General features: G+C 61.0%; 3 protein-coding genes and 1 long non-coding RNA gene across 8 annotated transcripts in view; 3 read left to right on the forward strand and 1 right to left on the reverse strand.

Moving 5' to 3' along the window:
• The window catches only part of ARHGAP39 (Rho GTPase activating protein 39), a 96497-nt gene extending 82369 nt beyond the window's left edge, over positions 1 to 14128 (forward strand). For 2 of the 4 annotated variants that reach the window (XM_045074047.1, XM_013049424.2), the window contains exons 7-12: positions 6572 to 6664; positions 9758 to 9831; positions 10975 to 11174; positions 11786 to 11877; positions 12278 to 12447; positions 12577 to 14128. In XM_045074047.1, the coding sequence (XP_044929982.1) occupies positions 6572 to 6664; positions 9758 to 9831; positions 10975 to 11174; positions 11786 to 11877; positions 12278 to 12447; positions 12577 to 12771 (824 nt within the window). In that variant the 3' untranslated portion in view covers positions 12772 to 14128. The remainder of the gene's footprint in view (positions 1 to 6571; positions 6665 to 9757; positions 9832 to 10974; positions 11175 to 11785; positions 11878 to 12277; positions 12448 to 12576) is intronic. The other 2 variants (XM_045074048.1, XM_004779378.3) reach the window with 1 other exon arrangement.
• Positions 818 to 3725, reverse strand: LOC123390322. Its single transcript, XR_006604927.1, has 3 exons — positions 3553 to 3725; positions 1954 to 2044; positions 818 to 1709 (listed from the first exon to the last, which is right to left on the reverse strand). It is a non-coding gene; the product is annotated as an uncharacterized LOC123390322 (long non-coding RNA).
• A 514-nt stretch (positions 14129 to 14642) lies between the features above and the next one.
• Positions 14643 to 16385, forward strand: CUNH8orf82 (chromosome unknown C8orf82 homolog). Its single transcript, XM_045074055.1, has 3 exons — positions 14643 to 14966; positions 15548 to 15596; positions 15868 to 16385. Exons 1-3 carry the CDS (start codon positions 14805 to 14807, stop codon positions 16311 to 16313), a joined length of 657 nt encoding a protein of 218 aa, XP_044929990.1. The 5' UTR covers positions 14643 to 14804; the 3' UTR covers positions 16314 to 16385.
• Positions 16386 to 16666: 281 nt separating this feature from the next.
• LRRC24 (leucine rich repeat containing 24) lies at positions 16667 to 21730 on the forward strand. 2 transcript variants are annotated; one of them, XM_004779500.2, is made up of 5 exons: positions 16667 to 16767; positions 19025 to 19275; positions 19433 to 19711; positions 19873 to 20041; positions 20693 to 21730. In XM_004779500.2, exons 2-5 carry the CDS (start codon positions 19108 to 19110, stop codon positions 21625 to 21627), a joined length of 1551 nt encoding a protein of 516 aa, XP_004779557.2. In that variant the 5' UTR covers positions 16667 to 16767; positions 19025 to 19107; the 3' UTR covers positions 21628 to 21730. The 2 variants fall into 2 exon arrangements, with proteins under 2 accessions (XP_004779557.2, XP_044929984.1); XM_045074049.1 differs by lacking the exon at positions 16667 to 16767 and having other exon boundaries at positions 18840 to 19275.
• Positions 21731 to 21810: the final 80 nt, after the last annotated feature.

Below are 21810 nucleotides of genomic sequence, written 5' to 3' on the forward strand. Positions count from 1 at the left end.
TTGTGGGCCTTGGTCCTAGTGTCTGTACCACGGGGATGGGACTGGAGTATGTGAGGGAGTTGGTGGTCCTCCTGGACCTATGTGGCTTTGAGCATCTGCCCCCCTGAGGGAGGCCCAGGTGGTCTCAGCACCCCATGTTCTCGGCCTGCAGAGGGAGAGTGGGTCTGTGTGGTCTCACCAACAGGAGCCTGCTTCTAGGCTGTGGGATCGGATCTCACAGCCAGAAACCAGCCCCAGGACTGTCGCTGGGTAGGCCTGTGCTGTAGCCGCTGCTCGGTGCTGAGCCAGAGGGAGGCCTCGTGCTCACTCGCATTGGCACGTCGGGAACAGGCACTGGCTGGTGGTCAGGAAGCCACCTCCCGTTGGCCCACAAGGATGGAGCCTGTTCTTGGAGAAAGGAAAACTGCAGCCCATCTCGGGGTCACGGGCAAGGGCAGAACTGAGCCCAGATCCCTAGTGGTGCTGCCCTTCTGGGCCTCAAAAATCTTTGATTTTTTTCTGCTGTCACACGTGTAATACCTACTACTGTGTGTGTGGTCACCATTGCAAGGGACCAAGGCACCAATGCAGTGATCCCCAGGTCCCATGTCTGTGGACCCCTGGCTCAGCCTTGCCTCATACATGGCCACACCTTTGTGCCAGCAGCCAGTGGGGTCCTTCCCCAACTTGTGTCCTTAGGGCTTCCTTTGCAGGCTGTCAGCAGACATCGCAGACTGTGTGCCCCGCGCAGCAGCACTGTGGAGGGCACAGACCCTAAGAAGGGTCCTTCACCTCCATGTGTTCAGTGAGACTCAGGGTTTCCACAGAAAGGTATCAGATGGAACACATAATTTATTCGGACTCTACTCTGAAGTCCTGCTAAATGAACAGGGAGGAATTTTTTTTTTTTTAAGGAGAGAGGGAAAAACAGCAACAAGGGAATGTGCCATGGTGCAGCCACTTTGGAAAACAGTTTGGCAGCTCCTCACAAATGAAACACAGAATTACCGTAGAATCATCAACTCCACTTCTGTGTATTTACCTAAAAGAATTGAAAGCAGAGACTTGAACAGATAGATATTTATACACTCAGATTCACAACAGCTAAGGGGGGGGGGGGACACGGCTCAAGTGTTCTTCAGTAGATGAGCAGATAAACGGAAGGTGCTCCGTCCCTACAAGGCAGTATTGTTCAACCTAAAAAAATGCAGGGAATTCTAACACATGTACAACATGGATGAAACTGGAGGACATTATGGTCAGTGAAATAAGCCAGTTCAGAAAAAGGTGCTGTTATGAGTCCACTCTTAAGAGGGCCTCGGATATCCTTGTTCATGGAAGCCGAAAGAATGGTGGGTGCCGGGGCGAGGGGAAGGGCAGGTATTTGCACTTGGCCTGATGAGAAGTTCTGGAGGTGGAGGGTGCTGCTAGTCCCTCCACAGTGATTGCACTTAATGCCTTTCAACTCTACAAGGATAAATGGTTATAGTGGTAAATTTTATCTAGTGTTTATTTTACCACAATAAAAATAAGAACACCCACAAGGACAGAGAGAATGAGCACTGTGTTTTGGAAGCAGAAAAGTGCATGAACAAGGGGCAGGAGCTGGCCTGGCAGACCAAGAAAGACGGATCCCGAGCAGACACTGGCCAAGCAGCGGAAGCACGTGGCTTCGTCGTGGGCGGCGCCCGCTTCCCCAGCAGCGCTTTGGGACGTGCGTGATCTGGAAGCTGAAAACAGAAGGACTAGTGAGTCCTGCTTAAGAAACAAAGCAGCTACCATAGAGTAGGTAAAGGCGTAGATTCCGGACCCAGAGCATTTGGACTCAGATCCCAGCCACGTTTTCAAGATAGGCAGTAAAACAAATCTCAGTAAATGCTAAAGAAGGTAAATCATAGAAAGTGTGTTTTCTAGTCCCAACAGAATTGAATTAATAATCAGTAACACTAAGATATCTGGAAAATGCCCACATACCTGGATACTAAAGAGTGTATCCTGTAGAGCCTGGGTCGAATAAAAACCTGTTGGCAAGGGGACCTGCAGGGGAGTTAGGAAGTATTTTGAACTGAAAGAAAATGAAAACAAAATGTATCAATTGTGGGATACAGTCAGGGCAGTTCTTAGAGAGTCATAGTATCTTAATATCTATATTCTTTTTTTTTTTTAAAGGTTTTATTTATTTGACAGACAGAGATCACAAGTAGGCAGAGAGGCAGGCAGAGAGAGAGGAGGAAGCAGGCTCCCCGCTGAGCAGAGAGCCCGATGTGGGGCTCGATCCCAGGACCCCGGAATCATGACCTGAGCTGAAGGCAGAGGCTTTACCCACTTAGCCAGCCAGCGCCCCTTAATATCTATATTCTAAAATAAGATCTCAAATCAGTGGCCTCAGTGTCTATTCTAAGAAACTCAAAAAATAATTTCTACTAAAACCAAGCAGAAGAAAGAAAATACTAAACATCAGAGTAAAAATCAGTGGAAGTGAAAACAGAAATACTGCAGAGAATCAATGAAACAAAAATTTAATTCTTTGAGAAGATTGATAAAATTGATAAATCTCGAGCCAGACTGATGAGGACAAAGAGAGAACATAAATTGCCAATGTAAAGAATGAGAGATGATGTCACGACAGACTCAGCATGGCAAAGGGTGATCAGATGAACAACTTGATGCCCGTAAATAGAACAGTTGAGAGGAAAACAGATTCCTTGAAGGACACCATCTACCGGAGATGAGCCAGTAAGAAACAGACAAGCAAAAAAACGTATCATTATTAAAGGGAATTGAATTGATACTTAAAACCTTCCCGCAAAGAAATGTAAAGGCCCATATGGCTTCACTGGTAAATTTTACCGGAAGTTCATTGTTCGGCCATTCTTCACAGACTCATTGAGAAAATTGAAGTGGAAGGAATATCCCCCCGTTCATTCCATACCAAAATTATAAAAGGACATTACAAAAAAAGAAAAGTGCAGACAGTATCCCTTCTGAACGTAGAGCAGAATTTTTTTTTTAAGATTTTTATTTATTTATTTATTAGACAGAGATCACAAGTAGACAGAGAGGCAGGCAGAGAGCGAGGGGGAGGCAGGCTCCCTGCAGAGCAGAGAGCCTGATGCGGGGCTCGACCCCAGGACCCTGGGATCATGACCCACGCCGAAGGCAGAGGCTTTAACCCACTGAGCCACCCAGGCACCCTGAGAGAGCAGAAATTTTTAACAGTATTTTAGCAAATTGAGTCCAACAGTATATTAAAAATATAATGTATCTTGAATAAGTGAAGATTATCTGAAGAAGGAAAGGTTGGTTTAACATTAAAAAAGTCAATCACTGTAATTTGCCACAGCAGCAGAGTGAAAGGGAAAGACCATGTGATCATTCCAGGAAGCCGAGAAAAAGCATTGGGCAAAAATCCAACATTTCTATGCCTGATAAATATTCTGAACAAACTAGAAACAGAAGGGAACCTCTTCACCCTGACAAAAGGCAAATATTTTTTCTTAAAACCCTACAGTACCCAAAAGAACGGAAAGCGAGCCCTCCGACAGATACTTGCACAGCCCTGCCCAGTCGTACCTGAATAAGCGAAATGTGGTCTGTTCGTGCAGGGGGAGGTTTTGCAGCCATAAGAGGAGTAAAGTTCGGGGTGCCTGGGTGGCTCAGTGGGTTAAGCTTCTGCCTTCGGCTCAGGTCATGATCTCAGGGTCCTGGGATCGAGCCCCGCATCGGGCTCTCTGCTCAGCCGGGAGCCTGCTTCCCCCCCTCTCTGTCAAATAAATAAATAAAATCTTACAAAAAAAAAAAAAAGAGGAGTAACGTTCTGATACATGTTATGACGTGGGAGAACATTGAAAAGTTACTCTAAGTGAAAGAAACCAGATACAAAAGGACAGACACTGTACAACTTACATGAAATATCTAAAATAAGGAAATTCATAGGACAGAAAGTAGATTAGAGGTTACCAGGAGCTGGAGGAGGGGGAATGAGGAGTTTTGGTTTGGTGGGGACAGGGTTTCGTTTGTGGTGACGTACAAAATTTGGCAATAAGTGTGGTGGAAATAATTGTGGTGATGTTGTGAATGTTCTGGATGCCGCTGAGTTGTGCGCTGAAGAACGGGTCGATGGCTACATCTTTATGTTTTTATTCTGCCACGATGAGAACGAAGAGCACCTTTCGCCAACACCGTGCGTAATGGGGAAAGACGGAATGCTTTCCCCCAAGTTCAAGAACAGGGCAAGGCCCTTCAGCCGCACCGCATCAACTCAGAGTCATGCTGCAGGGCCAGCCAGGGCCGAGTCATGGAGGAGAAATAAAGGGCATCCAGACTGGAAAAGGAAGTGTGCGATTGTCTTTATTCACAGGCAACGCGGTCTTCTGTGAGATGCATAAAAATACCGTGTGAGCTGAGCAGATATGCAGGACCAAGACCAATAAGGAAAAGCTCAGTGCGTTCCCATGTAATAGCAACACACAAATGGAACATTTTAAAATGCCGTCTGGGAGTGCCTAGCTGGACAGAGGCGCATGAGACTCTGGTATTGGGGTTGTGGGTTCGAGCCCCACGTTCAGTGTAAGATTACTTTGAAATAAAATCTTTTAAAAAATCCGAAGCAGCATTTAAAAATGTGACACTTAGAGATAAATCAGACAGAAGATGTCTAAGGCTTCTACACTAACAACTCCCAAACATTACTGAAAGTCAGGAAGGCCCACGTTAATGGAGAGAAATACCACGTTCATGAATCAGAAGACTCATTAGTGTTAACCTCTTACTTCCTTCCAAACTGATGTGTAGATGGGATGCTAACCAAAATCTTAAGTTTTTTTTTAATTTAGAAATTAAGGGACGCCTGGGTGGCTCAGTTGGTTAAGCAGCTGCCTTCGGCTCAGGTCATGATCCCGGCGTCCTGGGATCGAGTCCCACATCGGGCTCCTTGCTCCACGGGGAGCCTGCTTCTCCCTCTGACTCTGCCTGCCACTCTGTCTGCCTGTGCTCGCTCTCGCTCTCTCTCTCTGACTAAATAAATTAAAAAAAAAAAAAAAAAAAAAAGAAATTAATTAGGCGGATTCTAAAATCCATAGAAAATGCAGAGGATCTAGAATAGACAAAACACCGCTTGAACAGCAAGAGCGAAGTTGGCGGACTGACCCTAGGCTACCTCAACTCCTGTCATAAAGCTGCAGTCGCGGGAGAAGGGGTGCGGGCTGAAGGTAAGACAGCAGCTCCACGGGACAGGACAGAGGCCAGAAGGAGACCCAGACAAGCAGTGTGTCAGCTTTACACGGAGATGCGAAGGCACCTCAGTGAAGAAAGGATGGTGCCTTCCTCCAGCGGAGCTAGGACAGCTGACGTTCCAGATGCAAGAAAAGATGAGCTTCCCGCCGTGCTCTGCGCAGTGTGTGCCCTGTATGTGTATGCCCTGCATATGGTGCAAAACCTGTATAAAACTATATAAAACTTAGAATTATAAAACCAGAGCAAAACAAAGTTTTTTCTTGAATTAGGCGAGGTTTCCGTGTGTGACAGTAACAGCACTGTCTACAAGGGAAAACATTGGTCCGTTGGACTTGAACAAATTAAACCTCCTGCTCGTCAAGAGACGCTGCAAAGAGAAGGAAGAGGCGCAGCCGTCTCAGACAAGCAGGAAGAGGAGGCCAGAGTGTCCCGTGGGGGCGCGTCAGAGTTGGGGGTGCTGGCGTGGGGCTGTCTGGGGGACGCGTGTCCACGTAGGACACGGGCCCACCTGTCCCAGCTCTGCCAGCGCCCCAGCAACGGGGAACACACCTCACCCCAGGTCTTGATTTCTTTTCCATTCAAGGAACCAGGGCTCCTCGGAGGACAGCTGGGTGTAGGGCAGGGAGTGTCACAGGACACAGGAGCCGACTGATCGGGCTCCTGGTGGCCAAAACTGGAGCCATTGGAGCAAAAAACGAAGTTGTGTTGGGTCATAACCCACACTGTAAGGTGGTACACCCACAAGTCCGTGCGGATTAAGAGTAAACGATCCAATAGATGAGACCGCGGTTGCCGCGCAGAAGAGGAACAGCCGATTTCTCTAGACGGTCCAGTCAGAGTAGAGCGTAACTCCCAGCCTTCCAGAGAGCACAGGACGGACAGGGGACACAGGGCTGCCTGTCAGCGGTGCTGAGATTTTGTGCAGAGAGGGAGGTCGGCCCACGTGGGTCCGAGATGCCTGCTCTATCACCCAGCACCTCCTCCAGCACCGCTCAGGACCCAGCCTGCCCGTGGATCAGAAGCGGCTGCTCCCGTCCGAGGGGAGCCAGCTTTCTGGTCGGCAGTGCTCAGAAGGGCCCCAGGACTTCCCCAGCCCCGGGGTCCAGACCTGCCCCTGTGCACAGCCGCACGTCCGTCCGGGTACACACAGCACAGCACTCCTGGGCCGCCGCGTCCTCAGCCCCAGCTGGTGTTGGCCACGGCCCTGCTTCGCTTGGAGGAACCCAGCAGGGGTGCGATACCTGCCCAGCCCACTGGGGCCGGCCCAGGGGCCTCCTGGCCAGCCGCGTCGGGACCGCGTGGGCGTGCACTCCTGGCGTTGCGTTCTGTGGTCCTCATGGCTCTGTTTGCTCCCCAGTGACGCGGCATATGAAAGCGCTCCTGGAAAGGAACACTAAGAAGAAGTCCAAGTTGAGAAAGAAACCCAAGCCTTATGTTGAGGAACCGCATGGTAGGGCCTCTCCCCAGAGCCCCTGTGCGCTGCGTCTGCACAGCTCTGCCCTCCGGCCTCGGCCGCCTGGCCTTTCTCTAACCGCTTCTGGGCTGGAAGGGGTGTTGGTGGGCGGCACTAACCATCAGGCTTGTGGGCTGCTGTGCCGGCCGGGCGCCCAGGTCCCCGAAGGGGCTTCCATGGCAGGCCACACCTGCCCTGTGCCTCTTTTCTCTGTGGTGCTCAGGGCAGTCTCCAGCTTGCACCCTGGGCTTTCTGTGGGGAAGGGCGTGAGGACAAACTGGGCAAGGCCTGCCGGGAGCACCCCTAGCTGAGTGTGAGCGGAGGAAGTGCCCTCGGGCCTTCCTGCCCTGACCTCCAGCCCAGGCCGCCTTGGGCTGGGGCGCAGAGTCTGGCCTTGCTTCCTTGATGGGAGCCCCGGGATCTCCCAACTTCCCCCACCAGCCGCACCCTTCCCCTGGGCCCTAGCTCAAGACCCACACACCCCCAGAAAAGACCCACACCATCATCCCAGCACCGTCCAAGCTCCAGGGAAGCCCTGTTAACACAGGACTGTGCCCTCCCTGCTGCGGGAGCTGGTGATCTCACCGCTGCCATGTCCACTTCCCCTCCTGGCACTGGGGCTCTGAGACCAGCCCCAGTGCCACCACTGGCGCTTCCCCCAGCCTTGAACACGCCTCACTCTCCAAACGTGCCCTACTTCTCGTCCTCTAATACCACTCTGCCTTGACACCCCGTTCTCCGGGGAAGCTGTCTGACTGCCCACTGCCCTCGGCAAGAGTGGGCAGCTGGGCTCCAGGATCCCCAGCTGCCCTCAGGCCACACCCATCTGGAACAGGAGTGAGAGAGGCTCTGAACGCCTGCTGGAGCCTGTCCAGGAGGTGGGTTGCAGCAAGTGGTTGGTCTGGCCTGGGGACGAGCAGGACACTGTGGCCCTAGATAGTGCTGGGGAGTGAGGAGGGAGCTAGAAGCCCCAGGACCCACAACCCCCATACACACACCCCACCCCCGTGTCCTGGACCCAGCCGTGTCCTGGAGCATCAGCAGCTTGTGGCCACACCCACCACCTTTTCAGGCTTAAAGCCAGGCAGGGCTCAGGGGCACTCAGGCCCCAGGCACAGTGGTACAGCTGGCAGTGCTGCCTACTGACTCCCCACCTAGAAGACTGGGTATGGGTTTGCCCTGGACAGGTCAGTGGTCCTGACGTGGAGTGCCCCACACCATTGTGGGGGTGTCACTGGGCTGGCCTTAGGCATTGCACATCTTCCCAGGCCCTCAGCAGACATCCCGCAGTCAGGCCCAGGAAGCTACACCCGCGGCAGGACAGGGCACAAGGGAGCTCCTGGGACTCTGGACACACGCAGACTCGGTCCTGGTCCACCCACAGAAGCCAGTACTGGTACTGGATCTGCCGAGCTGTGCGCCACCTCCAAGATCAGCCCTTCACAAGGGCTTGTGGTCGGTGTCTTCCCTGTCCCCATCCTACAGGGGAGGAAGCTTAGGCCCCAGAAGGCTGCCTCGTGACCAGGTTCACCAGCCGAGAGGCAGCAGCCCCAGGATCTTCGGATCCCAGTCCGATGGGGGGTCAGGGCAGGTCTCACCCGCCCAAGGGACGGGTAGGCACAGCCCCAGGCTGCGGCCGACTCCTCGCGGCCAGCGGGCAGCCCACGCCCCCTTTGCCTTCCAGGTCCCCGGGAGCCTGTCGAGGATGGCCAGGTCAGCCTGGGGCAAACGGGTCCCGGGGCCACGCCCTGCCCTGGCCCAGCAGAGGCTGCCGCTTGGACTCGCTGCCGGGGTCTGCGGCTCCTCCGGCTCCTCCGGGACCTGAAGCAGCATCTCCAGGGGGAACGGGTAGTGTCGGTTTTCACTTGGGTCACTGTAAAAGGAATCCCCTCGCCACATACATTAACACCACTGCTCTGTGATCATCCAAAATGAACAGACCGAGGGGCTGAGTCATGGTATGTTGTTCCCACTGGGGTCTAAGCACCTCCACATGCTCAGCCGTCCGCAAGAAGGTGCTTCCTTTGGAAGAAGACGGGGCGTTTTGATTTGGGACTTGAGTGCAGAGACCTGGCCTCCCTCTGGCTGGAGGCCCCGGGGCAGGTGGGCCCTGTGGGGGCAGAGCCCTCCGGCGAGGGGCCGGTTCTGAGCCTGGGGCACTCGTTCCAGCCTGTCTCTGGGGGGCTGCGGTGCCTTGGGCCGGACAGCTCCTCCGGCTCCGCCTGTGTGCACCCTTGGTCTCTGGGCTGCCTGTCCTTCCCGGCTCTCCCCTGCCTCGGCCAGGGACGATGCCACACGTGGGGCAGCGGCTCCTCCGCTCCGTCTCCCCTCACCCCCCTTCGGCTTCTCCCTCCTCCCCTCATTTCTGTATCTGGAGAACCTCCCAGCCAAGGTCCCTGGGGTCCTTGCCCTCAGAATGCCACCCTGGCCATTCCCCCAAGACCACCAGCCGGAACTTGTGCCAGGACTGAGTTTTAGGAAAGCTCCCTCCCTTAAGAAAGGAGCCCAGTCCTCTCCCTGTCACCCTCAGCCCTTGGGCAGAACCCGAAGGTGTCTTCCTGTGCTGGGGGCCTCCCAGAGAGCCCTGGGCAGGATGCGGCCACCGCCTCCCACACGCCGCCCATCCCCTCGGCCTCCCTTTCCCCACCGCTGCCCAGGCCGCTCCCGGCTGGGAGGCCTGCGCCCCAGCACCAGGCCGAGGGCACTGGGCACCTCTACGCCTGTTGCCTGTGGAAATTCCTCCTCTTAGGGACTCCCCAGGGCTAGCCTGCCGGGGGAGCAGGGGTTTTGGAGGCCCCGGGGCCCATGGCCTGCCCTTCCTGGTGGTGGGCAGGGGAGTTCCTTCCTGAGCCTGGCTCCTTGAGGGGAGGGAGGTGCCCCTTGCCTGTCCATGGGGGTTTCTGCTCTGAAGGACTTAGCCCAGGAAGGTGAGCACCCACTGTCCCCGGGCAAGTGATAGGCAGGAGTGGGCCCGGCCGGCCCAGGACCTCAGGGCTCTTGCTGGAGCTGCCTGTCCTCACCTGTCCTACCGCCGCTTCTCTAGGCCCCTGCGTCTCACACCCCAGCCAACCAGCACCCGTTCTCTTGCAGGGGTGGCGATAAGCACCTACGCCAAGTACTGTTACCACAAGCTGCAGAAGGCAGCCCTGACCGGGGCCAAGAAGGTACGCGCTTCCCCCACGATGGCCGGCGGGGCTGGACGGGCCGAGCCGACACCTAGCTGGGTCTGAGGGAGACCTGACAGGCGGCCCTCACAGCGGGGGTGCCCTGCCCTCCTCGGGCCCAGCTGGCTGCGGAGGGGGAGCGGACGGCTCATGGTTCACAGGGTGCTCCAGAGAGCCCACCGAGGCAGGCAGCCCGGGGCGGCTGGGGCTGCACCCCCGTTCAGGACCCAGTACAGACGAGGGGCTTGTGGCCGCCCGAGGGAGGGTGACAGGCCTGCCACCGCCGGGCTGCTGCAGGGAGGGGTGGCGGAGGGTCACAGCCCGTGAGTAGGCCAAGAGACGACTCTTGCCAGCGGGGACCCTCCCCCTGGCCGACGGCCCCTGGGCTCAGGGATGGCCAAGCCTGGGGCTGCAGGGCAGGCTCCGAAGACCAGCATGGCCCCCTTCACTCACTCTGCCCCACCCTCCTGGCCATCACAGGGCTTCTCCCACGCTGGTAGCCAGGGTGGCCCGCACGGGCAGGTGGTGCTCTGGGACACCCAGAGCTTCTCAGTGTCCGCCAGAGCTTGCTAGTCACATCCCTCCCACAGCCGCTCTGGAGAACAGGCCGGTCACACCAGACGGCTGGACCTTGTTCCCTGGTCTTAGGGTGTGTGGCTCTTGGCCATCTTCCCCTCTGTCCCCCCCACCCCGGCCACTTCGGCCCACCACCCATACCTAAGAAGCCCCTGGGGCCCTCCTTTCCCGGGACTTTCCCCCACTGTCCCAGAGCCTGGCTCCCTCTCCTCTTCTCCTTCCTAATGCACTAATCCTGTGCCTGGGAGCTGCATGTCCCCCACTCAGGCTTCTCCCCCGGAGGTCTCACATGGTCCAGATCAGCCAGCCTGGCCCCTCTGTGGCCCCAGGGACTTCTCTAGGAGTCGCTCTCACCTTCCTCCTGGGCGGCCAGTGGGGCCACCTGATGAGCTAGAACACTGTTGGTGGCTCAGCAGGGTGCCCCCCCCAGTGATTTAGGGGGTTGGGGGTGCCTCCAGCTCTGACTAGGCGCCTGGAGTTAGCAGGGGTGAGAGAGCAGGGAAGGGGGGGTGCTGGAAGCAGGGCAGCAGGACCGCACCAGGACAGAGAACTGGGCTGTCTTTGCAGGGGCTGAAGAAGCCCAACGTGGAGGAAATCCGGCACGCCAAGAACGCTGTGTTCAGCCCGTCCATGTTTGGCAGCGGCCTGCAGGAGGTCATGAACATGCAGAAGGAGCGGTACCCGGAGCGGCAGCTGCCTTGGGTGCAGACACGTCTGTCTGAGGAGGTGCTGGCACTCAACGGCGACCAGACAGAAGGCATCTTCAGGTGCTCTGCATCCTGGGCCCTGGGGGTGGGGGCCGTGGGCGTCTCCACCATGTGTCTCTGGCAGGCACTGGGACCATTGAGCCAACTTCCATGCCCCAGCCCTGGGTTTGGGGGCCAGGGGACTCGTGCCTCTGCCTGGGAATAGCCAGAGAGAACCACCACACACAAGAGGCCCATCATGTGGACGGGGAGGACCCATGATGGAGGCAACTCAGACTCATACCCCCCCGAATGGCAGTATGCCTGAACTTAGGAGGGTCGGTTGGGGACTGCGCCTCTGTAAAAATGGCCACCAGGGTCCCAGAGGGCACTTGCACATCAGCCATAGGCAGGGCCTGAGCCGTGAGCCTGGAAAGACACCCAGCAGCCAGGAGATGGTGCTCACCTGTGGGCAGGGTCGACAGTCCCTGCCGGTGGGGAGGCCTGCAACCTGCTGCGGGGACTCACCGACCCAGGCCCCGAGGGGAGAGCTGGGGAAGCTGAAGCCTGTGGGCTTGAGCCTTAGACAACCTGCTGATGAAGGCATCTGCCTGGGGGAGGCCAGCAGAGGGAAGCGGGACAACCGTCAGGGTGCAGACAGTCCTCCCCAGTGAGACCCCCCTGCTCCACAGAGTCCCTGGGGACATTGATGAGGTGAACGCTCTGAAGCTGCAAGTGGACCAGTGGAAGGTGCCCACCGGCCTGGAGGACCCCCACGTCCCTGGTGAGCCCTCATCCCCCGGGGAGCAGGAGCGGCCCGGTGCAGGCAGCTGGAGCACTTGGGCTCCCCCTCGTTCCCCCAGTGATGCCATGGTTCCTGGTCTGTTTCCAGCACAGACAACCCCTGCCCATCCTCCAGTGTCCTTGGGGCCTTGCCTGCCACTTCCTTACTCCCTGCATCACCCCCGGCCCCCCGGGGTCCATCCAGGGCCTCAGGAGCACCAGCTCGCCAGGGTCTGGTGCTTCCAGTCTGGCCCGACACCACCACTGCTCGTGCCACACGCTGCCCCCGCCCTGTGTCGCCCTAACCCTCCGGCCACTCCCTGGCTCCCGAGCAGCCCAGGGGAGCCCCACCCAGCAGTCTGTGCTGAGCGCGCCCCCCTCCGCCGCCGCTGTGTCCGCAGCTTCGCTCCTGAAGCTGTGGTACCGGGAGCTGGAGGAGCCCCTGATCCCGCACGAGTTCTACGAGCAGTGCATCGCGCACTACGAGAACCCCGAGGCCGCCGTGGCCGTGGTGCACGCGCTGCCGCGCATCAACCGCCTGGTGCTGTGCTACCTCATCCGCTTCCTTCAGGTACACACACCCCGGGGCGCGCGCGCCCACCTGGGACACTCCCCCGGGGCGCGCACGGGCACGCGCACACCCCACCCGGGGCACGCCTCGCGCCGCGGCCCGACCCACCCTCCTGCCGCCTCCGCGCAGGTGTTCGTGCAGCCCGCCAACGTGGCCATCACCAAGATGGACGTCAGCAACCTGGCCATGGTGATGGCGCCCAACTGCCTGCGCTGCCGGTCGGACGACCCGCGCGTCATCTTCGAGAACACGCGCAAGGAGATGTCGTTCCTCCGCGTGCTCATCCAGCACCTGGACACCAGCTTCATGGAGGGCGTGCTATAGCGCGGGGGAGGGGCCCAAGGACCGAGGGTGGGGACAGAGCCGACGCTCGGGGGGCGCCCGGGCAGGGGAGCACGCGGGGAGGGGGGAGGGAACGCCCTAGGCGCGGAGGCAGCATGCCAGGCTCCGCCCATGCCCGCCCCAGCCCTGGAAACCCCCCCCCCCACCCTCTCCCCCCACCCCAGGCCCTGGGCCTGTGGACGCCAGAGGGCCCGTGGGAGGGGCGCCCCTCGGCCCCCTCCCGCCCCCGCCTAGTGGCCAGTTCCTTGGGCACCGCCCCGCCCACCGCCGGCCGGTCAGCCCCCAGAAAGTGCCTTCTGTTTCCTGGAGCCAAGCGACACTGCCCCTCCCGGCCGGCCTGAGAGCACACGCCCCCCCTCACCCCCGTGAGCTGCCTCGCGGGGGGAGGCCGGGGCTCCTGCTGCTAGGCTGGCTGCCCGTCTGGCCTCTGCCCGGCACTTCCCCTCGGTCCCCTTCCTGGCCCGTAGCCTCCGACCCCACCCCCCACCCCGCACCCCGCACCCTGGCACCTGTGGCCTCCATCGTCGAGATTGCACAGGAATTGGGGGGCCCAGGGCACTGGACTGTCCACCAGAGCAGGGCCCTGCAGGCTCTCTCTGGGTGGGGAGGGGCCCCCAAACCAAAGTCCCCTGGGGTGGGGGGCAGGGTTGTTGGGCAGGCATTCTTGGGGCAGGGTGGGGGAGGGGCAAGAGTATTTTTTCTTCGTGTAACTATAAATTCAGATTCTATCCACACCAATCCGCCTGTGTATAAAGATATAGAGGAAAAGATAGAACTAAATTTGCTAATGACATAGTTTTAACCCAAATGCTATTTATCTCTGAGCCGTCCTAGCCTGTCCTCTGTGCAGAGCAAGTTGGTATCACTCCTTCATTTTCTTCGCCACTTTCTTGGCTTCCACCAAAAACCAAGCCCTGCCCCATCCCCTTCTGGGATCTGCAGTGGAACAGAGGGAAGGAGCCCCAAGATGGGGAACCAGGGAGCCCCCAGGATTGCCCTTCCTCAAAGCCAGAGCTGGGGGTAGGAGGTACCTAGACTCTCAGTTTGTACATTTTCCATTTTGGAATTTTGAGTTCCAATTGTAAAACTTAATTTCTCCCCAGTTTATATATATATATATATATATATATATATATATATTTTTTAGAGTTGAGTTTTTATTTATTATTAACAAAAAAGCCCAGCCCTGCTGCTGCCCGGGTGTCCCCTGAGGTAGTGTCCTCAGTCGGGTGGTCTCCGGGCCTGGGTTGGACGGCCCTGCCACAGACTCTAGCTCTGACGCACGGACTCAAGAGGTGACGACACTTTGTGTGAATAAAATACATATGGACACTTGCGAGCCGTGGTCACTGCCTGTCGCCTCGTGCTCGTCCAGTCTCTGCTGGGGGCTGGGCAGTCCATTCCAGCAGCCAGTCTGTTGCTAGTATGGTCACCTACGTGGACAGGCCAGGGGAAGATGGGGGAACGGAGAGGGGGCGTAGGGGTGTGAGCCACGAGCAAGGCCGTTTCCTGGGAATGGGGGAGAGGGGCTGAGCCAGGGAGGAGGCACCAGCTGGGTGTCAGGTCCCCTGCGCCGTCTGCGGCCACCTGGGCTATGTGTCGACCCTTAAGTCCCTGCCCGTTTGCGCGGAGAGTGGGCTGTGCCGCGTCCTGCCCCCAACCTGCCCTGGTTCCGGGCAGAGCGAACGCGCAGCCGCCGGTCAGCGGAGCTGGCCTTCCGAGGGCCACCTCGTCCCCGTGCCGGCTGCCGCCTCCGAGTGCCGCCTCCGAGGGCGGAGGGACAGAGCCTGCGTTCCCGCCAGCGCCCCGCTGCCCGGCGGTCCCGTCCGGTGACGTTTGCGCGGCGGGACTGCAGAGCGGGCGCCCCCGCCGTGCGGGAGTCCGCCGCGCCCGGGGAAAGCGAGCCCCGCGCGGTCTCCGGAACCCGAAGTGTGAGGCCGCAGTCGCCGGGGGATGCGTGTTCTCGCAGCGCCAGCCCCGCGTGACCGGCCCGCCGCTTCCGGCGCGGGAGCAAGATGTGGCGGGCATGCGGGGCGCTCCGGGGCGGCGCCCGGGCCTTGGCGCGCTTCCGGGGGACCCGGGCCTGCGGCGGGGGCGGGGACATCTCCTACACGCAGGGCCAGGCCCCGGAGCCCCGGACGCGAGAGTATTTTTATTACGTGGATCATCAGGGCCAGGTGGGCCTGGAGCCGGGCCTGCGGGGGCGCACCTGTCGGAGAGGGGGGGCCGGAGGGCGGGCCTGCGAGGGGCGGGTCCCCGAGGTTAGTAAACGGATCGGCGAGCTGGGGATGGGGGCGCCCGGCCTCCGCCGCCGCCAGCCTGCCACGCGGAGCTGCAGCTGCGTCTCGCGCGCGCCGCACCCCCGGGTCCTGCCCCCCCCGTCGGGTCCCCTGCCCCGGGGCCGCCCCGCCTGGCTTGCAAGCCCTGGCTGGGACATCCACGGTGTCGGGAGGAAGCAAGTAGGGGAGCCTCCGCGGAGGAAGTGGCACACCTGATTAGAAACTTGAGGAAGGGAGAGGCTCGGGCAAAGCACGGCAGCTCAGGCACCCGCACGGCCCGGCGTGCGGGGTAGACGCGGGGATGTTGGTGGGGGCCCCGGGTTTACTTTCCACTCGCCTCTCCGCACTCGGTGTGCAGACGAGCAAGGGAGGCGGACCGTAGCCCCGGCTCAGGCCTGCCCAAGGCCTCCCCGCCCGGGGGCGGCTCTGTCTGGCTCCCGGGGGGACTCATGGGCCATGGCCTGCCCCTCTGTCCGCAGCTTTTCCTGGATGACTCCAAAATGAAGAACTTCATCACCTGCTTCAAAGGTACTGCGGCACCCTCTTCCCCACCTTCCGTGTCCCTTGGGCAAGGCCCTGGTGCGCTCTGCTCCCCGGCCTCCCCACTGGCCCACTGGCCCGCCCGAAGCAGAGGGCTGGGCATCCCGCGCCCAAGAGCCCTGCTGTCTAGACCGAGGCCAAGGTGGCGCACCGACAACCGGTGCCAGCCGTTGGCGTTGCCCAGGGCGAGCCGCTGGCCTGGGGGAGCAGAGCCCCGCGTAGAGCGGCATGGTAAGCAGCCGTGCCCCTTCACCTCCAGACGCACAGTTCCTGGTCACCTTCTTCTCCCGCCTGAGACCCAACCGCAGCGGTCGCTACGAGACCTCCTTCCCCTTCCTCTCGCCCTGCGGCAGGGAGCGCAATTTCCTGCGCTGCGAAGACCGGCCCGTGGTCTTCACGCACCTGCTGGCCTCGGGCCCCGAGCCCCCGCGTCTCTCCTACTGCGGCGGCGGGGAGGCCCTGACCGTGCCCTTCGAGCCGGCGCGTCTGCTGCCCCTGGCCGCCAATGGGCGCCTCTACCACCCGGCGCCGGAGCGTGCGGGCGGCGTGGGCCTGGTGCGCTCAGCCCTGGCCTTCGAGCTTAGCGCCTGCTTCGAGTATCCGCCCGGCGCGTCCGCGCTGCCCTCACACGTGCGCTGGCAAGGCCGCCGCCTCGCCCTCACCATGGACCTGGCCCCGCTGCTGCTCGCCACCCCGCCGCCCTGAGCCGCCCGCCGGACCGCGGGCGGGCGCAGAAGCCCCTGGCCCCGCCCCCTCCCGCGGCCCCGCCCCCTCCCGCGGCCCCGCCCCCCTCGCGGGTCCCGGCCGCGCATCGCTGCGCACGCGCACCCGAAGAGCGCGCCGGCCGAATGCGCGTGCGCGGCAGAGGTGCACCGCGGCCCGGGCCCGCTCGGCGCTGTCCGAGGTGCTGCTGCGCCTTCCGGAGCCTCGACCGCGAGGAAGGGCGGGGTCGCGGGCCCGTCTGCTCCCTCCCCACACCTCGGGCCCGGGGCGTCCTTACATTTGGTTTGGCCCTCGCTCGCGGGGGGGAGCCGGGCCGGAGGCGCGGGGGCTCCAGTGCGCGTGCGCGAGCGGCGCCCGCCCCCTCCCCCGCCCGGCGCTGCTCGGTGGGCCGGGGCGCCGCGGGCTCGGCGGGGGAGCCGCGCCGCGGGAGCGTCAGGTGAGGGGGCGCCCGACCCGAGGTCAGCGGGCTTGGGGGCGGGATCGGGGGCCGTCCCGGCTCTGTGCCCCGCGCGCACTCAGAAGGGGAGGAGACCTGGCGGGGACCACGCCCTGCCCTGAACCGGCCCAGGACTGACCCACGCTGGAGGGGGTGCAGGTGACACCGTGGGGGAGTCGAGGCACGCGGCTCGCGCTTCGCGCTGGTCCCCGGGGGTTCGCAGGGATTCCTCGCCCCTCCAGTCCCCGCACGGACGGCGCCCTGGAGACGGTGACAGCCAACGCAGAATCCTGTGTGTGACGCCCCGCCCCCTGCCCAACAGGATTAGAGGGCTGTCCGCTGGGTGGAAGGATTTCTGGGCTGGCCGTCTCTGCCCTTCCCGCCTGGGCCCTCATCCCTGCTCACGCCGGCCCTTTTATTCCAGTCAGCGTCTAGGGGGTGTCCCTGTGAACCGCAGTGCCTTGGATCCTAAGGAGGAAGCCAAGAAGCTCCTCCACTTGAGAGGACTTGCGGGGGGAGGCTGGGTGCGCAAGTCTTGGCCAGCCCTTTGGCTCAGGGAAATGGCTCCCGGGAGTCCAAAGTATGCTTTCAGGTCCTTGGGGTTCACACACATCCCGAGACACCTGGGAACTGCCTCTGCCTGGGCCAAAGCTATGTTCCATTAAAACTTTTGCTGTGCCTATCTCATTTCTAGTGACTTTAAATAATCATGTGTGTTACAATTTAGAGAAGATTTGGACAGACACCAAGGCCACTTGGTGCCTTTCCACATGACTCCCTCTTGCTAGCAGGGAGACCTGGTAAGCAGGCAGGGGTTCAGAGTGGGACGCTGGAGGAAAGGGCTGGAGGCTGGATGACAGAACCCCATCGGGGTTGCCCTCCCTGGCCCAGACTAGCTGGCTTCTTAGCCCCAGTCCCCACCTTTAAAACTCAACTTCCTGTGCCCAGAACTGGACCCAGGCCTTCCCATCTTTGTAGGATCACAGGTGCACGAGCATAAAGCCCAACACACTATGTTCCTTCACAGTTCAGGAGGTCACTGCTCCCACAGCCCACTGGGGAAAGTATCCTAGAAACCCAGCTGGTGGCCCAAGGGCCCTCTTTTACGCCCCAGCTGTTCCAGAGCCCAAACGCAGAAGCACCTTGCTGGAAGCCAGCAGGGAGAACATAGGCCATGGCTTCTAAACTGACTTTCCTATTGTGTGCCACATTCCCCCAATTCTCCAGCATGTTCCCTGAGAAATACCCCTAATTCTCTGCAAACTCTTCCACCACCATCACCCCCAGGAGGGCAGGGGCAGCTGTGCCTCCATTTTCCTACAGCTGGTGGCTTCCAGGATCAGTTCTGCCCATGTTACCCGTCAAGGTATGTCAGGTGCTCCCAGGGTCAGGTAACACAGCATGAGTTCCAAGGATAAAAGGACTAGACTTAACGGCTGGGTCAGGGTCAGGTGAAGACAAGGACACTGGCAGGGTGCGGCCTCGGGCCTTTTATGGGGCGCACTTGTTATGGACTCTGCTTTTGGAGGTGTCAGAGAGGAGTCCATATGGACGAGGGGAAGGCGGCCTTCCCAGAGCCCATTCTTGCCCTTTTAGCCTGTGCTTGGGCAAGGGTCTTCACCACCTACATGTTCCCAGGCTCACACCTTGCACGGGCCTCTTGCACCTTGGATTCCAGGAGTGGCCGGTTGCTAGAATGAAGAGGGAAGCCCGATCCGGACGTGCACACGCATGAGCAGGAAGCCCCTTACAGAGCCGGACGGAGATAGACGGGAAGACAAGGGAGTGAGGCAGGGTTGGATCTCCCCACATGGCCTGTGTAGTCAGACCAAGAACAGTGCAAATTCCACATCGAACCTGAAATTCCGCATTGACGCCAGATCTTCATGACTGTTTTTGTAAAGGAAAGAAGTCAACTTTTTTTTTTTTTAAATGTATTTTTTTTAAGAGTTTATTTTTATTTATGTACTTGACAGAGAGAGATCACAAGCAGGCAGAGAGGAGGAAGCAGGCTCCCCACTGAGCAGAGAGCCCGATGTGGGGCTGGATCCCAGGACCCTGGGATCATGACCTGAGCCGAAGGCAGAGGCTTTAGCCCACTGAGCCACCCAGGCGCCCCTCAACTTTTTTTTTTTTTTAACCAATTGCTTGAACTGATTTATAACTTTTCAGAAACTACACACAGGGTGTGGGGCTTCATCCATGTCCTTCTCTGGCCCTCAAGTGTTAGGGGCAGGCCTGCCGCCCTGTGTTTCAGGAGGCCCATCACATCCGGGGTGGACTATAAGGAAGCCCTTCAAGAGGCTGCAGCTTCGTGGCCCGCGGCCGGTCCCGCGGGAGATGGCCACGGGGGCGCCCATACTGCTGCTGCTATGGCTGCTGTGGTTCCCTGACCTCCCGCCCGGCGCTGCCGGCTGCCCGGCCGCCTGCCGCTGCTACAGCGCCACGGTGGAGTGCGGCGCCCTGCGGCTGCGCGTCGTCCCGCCCGGAATTCCACCCGGGACGCAGGTGGGCACCGCGCGGGGCCACTGGGCCGCGGGGCAGAGGTGCCCGCGACACGAAGGGAGGGTGTGTGAGCGTGCCCGAGGGTACTGGAGCGCTCTAGGGAAGAGGGAGACTCCCTCCGCGGGGTCAAGACTCCTTCCTCCCTCCCTCCGGCCCGCAGACGCTGTTCCTGCAGGACAACAGCATCGCGCGCCTGGAACCGGGCGTACTGGCACCTCTCGCAGCCCTGCGCCGACTCTACCTGCACAATAACAGCCTGCGCGCCCTGGAGCCCGGCGCCTTCCGCGCGCAGCCACGCCTGCTCGAGCTCGCGCTCACCGGCAACCGGCTGCGCGGCCTGCGCGTCGGCGCTTTCGCCGGCCTGGGCCAGCTGCGCGCGCTCTACCTGGCGGGCAACCAGCTGGTGCAGCTGCTGGATTTCACCTTCCTGCACCTCCCGGTGAGGGGGTTACGTGGGCAGGGGCAAGGGTCCTCCCATACCTTCACTGCCCTGTGCGGCGGGAGTAGTGAGAGGGGGAGAAGGCAACCCAGTCCAGCGTGCCCAGAAGGGAACCTGCCTCCCAGGGCCCCCTTCCCTGATGATCTGTGTCTTCTCTTCAGCGACTGCAGGAGCTGCACCTGCAGGAAAACAGCATCGAGCTGCTGGAGGACCAGGCCCTGGCGGGGCTCTCCTCACTGGCACTGCTGGACCTCAGCAGGAATCAGCTGGGCACCATCAGCCGTGAGGCCCTACAGCCCCTGGCCAGCCTGCAAGTCCTTCGCCTCACAGGTACCTCCTGGGGGGAAGGGGCCTCGCGCGGAGGTTTTTTCCCGGTCACAGAGGCGGCGGGAGGAAACAAACCGGCCCAGGTGTGGGGCAGGCTCTGGCTTCGGTGGCTCTGAACTGCAGCCCATCCGCGAGCACTCTGGAGGGCCACACCACAGCCTGCACCCGTGCGAGGAGGCTGATGGGAACGCGGGTGCGGGAAGGGGCACCGCTCAGGGAACTTCCCTCCGGAAGACAGTTAAAGTACAAGTCCCTGGAAGGAGCTGAGGGGCTCGCACGTGCACACTCTGGCTATCAGGGCAGGAACCGGAAGGACGAAAGTAGGGCTGCCCTTGCCAGACACAGGGCCTGAAACACGGCTGACAGGACGTGCGAGGTGTCAGTGCTGTGGGACGTCTATGTGGACACCACGGTTCCCCCAAAATGATGGGACTCGTTGCAAGGAGAGACTTCAGAAAAGTAGAGGCTTTCTTAGAGACGAGAACCGGAACCTGCATCACAGAACTGAGGAGGGGGGAGGGAAGAGCTTGCCCACAGGCCAAGGAGCTTGGGGTCAGAGAAAAGGGGGCAGGGGCCCCCTGCGGAGGCGGGACGGGGGCTCCTGTCCTGGCCAGCCACCCCCGAGCTCCCTGCCCACCGCTGCTCTGCCCACAGAGAACCCATGGCGCTGCGACTGCGCCCTGCACTGGCTGGGAGCCTGGATCAAGGAGGGGGGCCAGCGGCTGCTCAGCTCCAGGGACAAGAAGATCACGTGCGCGGAGCCCCCGCGCCTGGCCCTCCAGAGTCTCCTGGACATAGCCGGCAGCAGCCTCATCTGCATCCCGCCCTCCGTGCACGTGGAGCCGCTGGAGGCGACGGCCAGCCTGGGGGAGGACCTGCGCGTGGCCTGCCAGGCTTCCGGCTACCCGCAGCCCCTGGTGACCTGGAGGAAGGTGGCCCAGCCCCGCGAAGGGCAGCCGCGGGCTCAGGTGCGGCCGGAAGGCGGGGCGCCGCGCGCAGGCGGGCCCGGCGCCCCCGACACGGGCAGCGGCATGCTCTTCCTCAGCAACATCACCCTGGCGCACGCCGGCAAGTACGAGTGCGAGGCCTCCAACGCCGGCGGCGCCGCCCGCGTGCCCTTCCGGCTGCTGGTCAACCTGTCGCAGCAGCAGCCGCGGCCGCGCGCGCCCCCGCCGCCCCCGCCCGCCGGCCCCGCCGGCCACGAGCCCCTGCAGGAGGCGGGCAGCATGGCCTTCCGCGCGCTGGGCCTGGCCACGCAGACGGCCGTCGCCGCGGCCATCGCGCTGCTGGCGCTCACGGCGCTGCTGCTGGCCGCCCTGATCTGCCGCCGGCGGCGCAGGCGGAAAAAGGCGCCGGGGCCGCCGGGCGAGGGCGCGCTGTTCGTCAACGACTACTCGGACGGGCCCTGCAGCTTCGCGCAGCTCGAGGAGCTCCGCGGCGAGCGAGGCCACGAGATGTTCGTCATCGACCGCTCCAAGCCGCTCTTCGCCGAGGGCCCGACGGAGGCGGCGGACGGCGCGGCCACGGGGCCGGGGCCGGGGCCGGGGCTGCCGCTGCAGCCGCCCGCCGCCTACGAGATTCACTGCTGAGCCGGGCCGAGGGGGCGGGCGCGAGCTGATGACGTGGGCCGCGCGGGTTGGCCGGCTCCGGGCTCGCCGCGCGCAGGCGCCGTCAGTAAAGGCTGGAAGCTGCGCAGTGTGCGGCGCGCTGTGTATGGGGACGAGGCGCGGGGTGGGGGGATCCCCGGGGCGGGGCGGGGCGGACACCTGCCG

Source organism: Mustela putorius, unplaced genomic scaffold, assembly GCF_011764305.1.
Source record: "Mustela putorius furo isolate JIRA1106 unplaced genomic scaffold, ASM1176430v1.1 tig00537303_pilon_pilon_pilon, whole genome shotgun sequence".
NCBI classification, from domain to species: domain Eukaryota; kingdom Metazoa; phylum Chordata; class Mammalia; order Carnivora; family Mustelidae; genus Mustela; species Mustela putorius.

Bases quoted from the DNA above. Each gene is read 5' to 3' on its own strand.
- LRRC24 (XM_045074049.1), top strand. From the start codon at position 18,970: ATGTCCTTCTCTGGCCCTCAAGTGTTAGGGGCAGGCCTGCCGCCCTGT. The intron at 19,712-19,872 runs GTGAGGGGGTTA...TCTTCTCTTCAG, and splicing joins TCACCTTCCTGCACCTCCCG to CGACTGCAGGAGCTGCACCT. The intron at 20,042-20,692 runs GTACCTCCTGGG...CTCTGCCCACAG, and splicing joins GCAAGTCCTTCGCCTCACAG to AGAACCCATGGCGCTGCGAC.
- CUNH8orf82 (XM_045074055.1), top strand. From the start codon at position 14,805: ATGTGGCGGGCATGCGGGGCGCTCCGGGGCGGCGCCCGGGCCTTGGCG. The intron at 14,967-15,547 runs GTGGGCCTGGAG...CTCTGTCCGCAG, and splicing joins ACGTGGATCATCAGGGCCAG to CTTTTCCTGGATGACTCCAA. The intron at 15,597-15,867 runs GTACTGCGGCAC...CTTCACCTCCAG, and splicing joins CTTCATCACCTGCTTCAAAG to ACGCACAGTTCCTGGTCACC.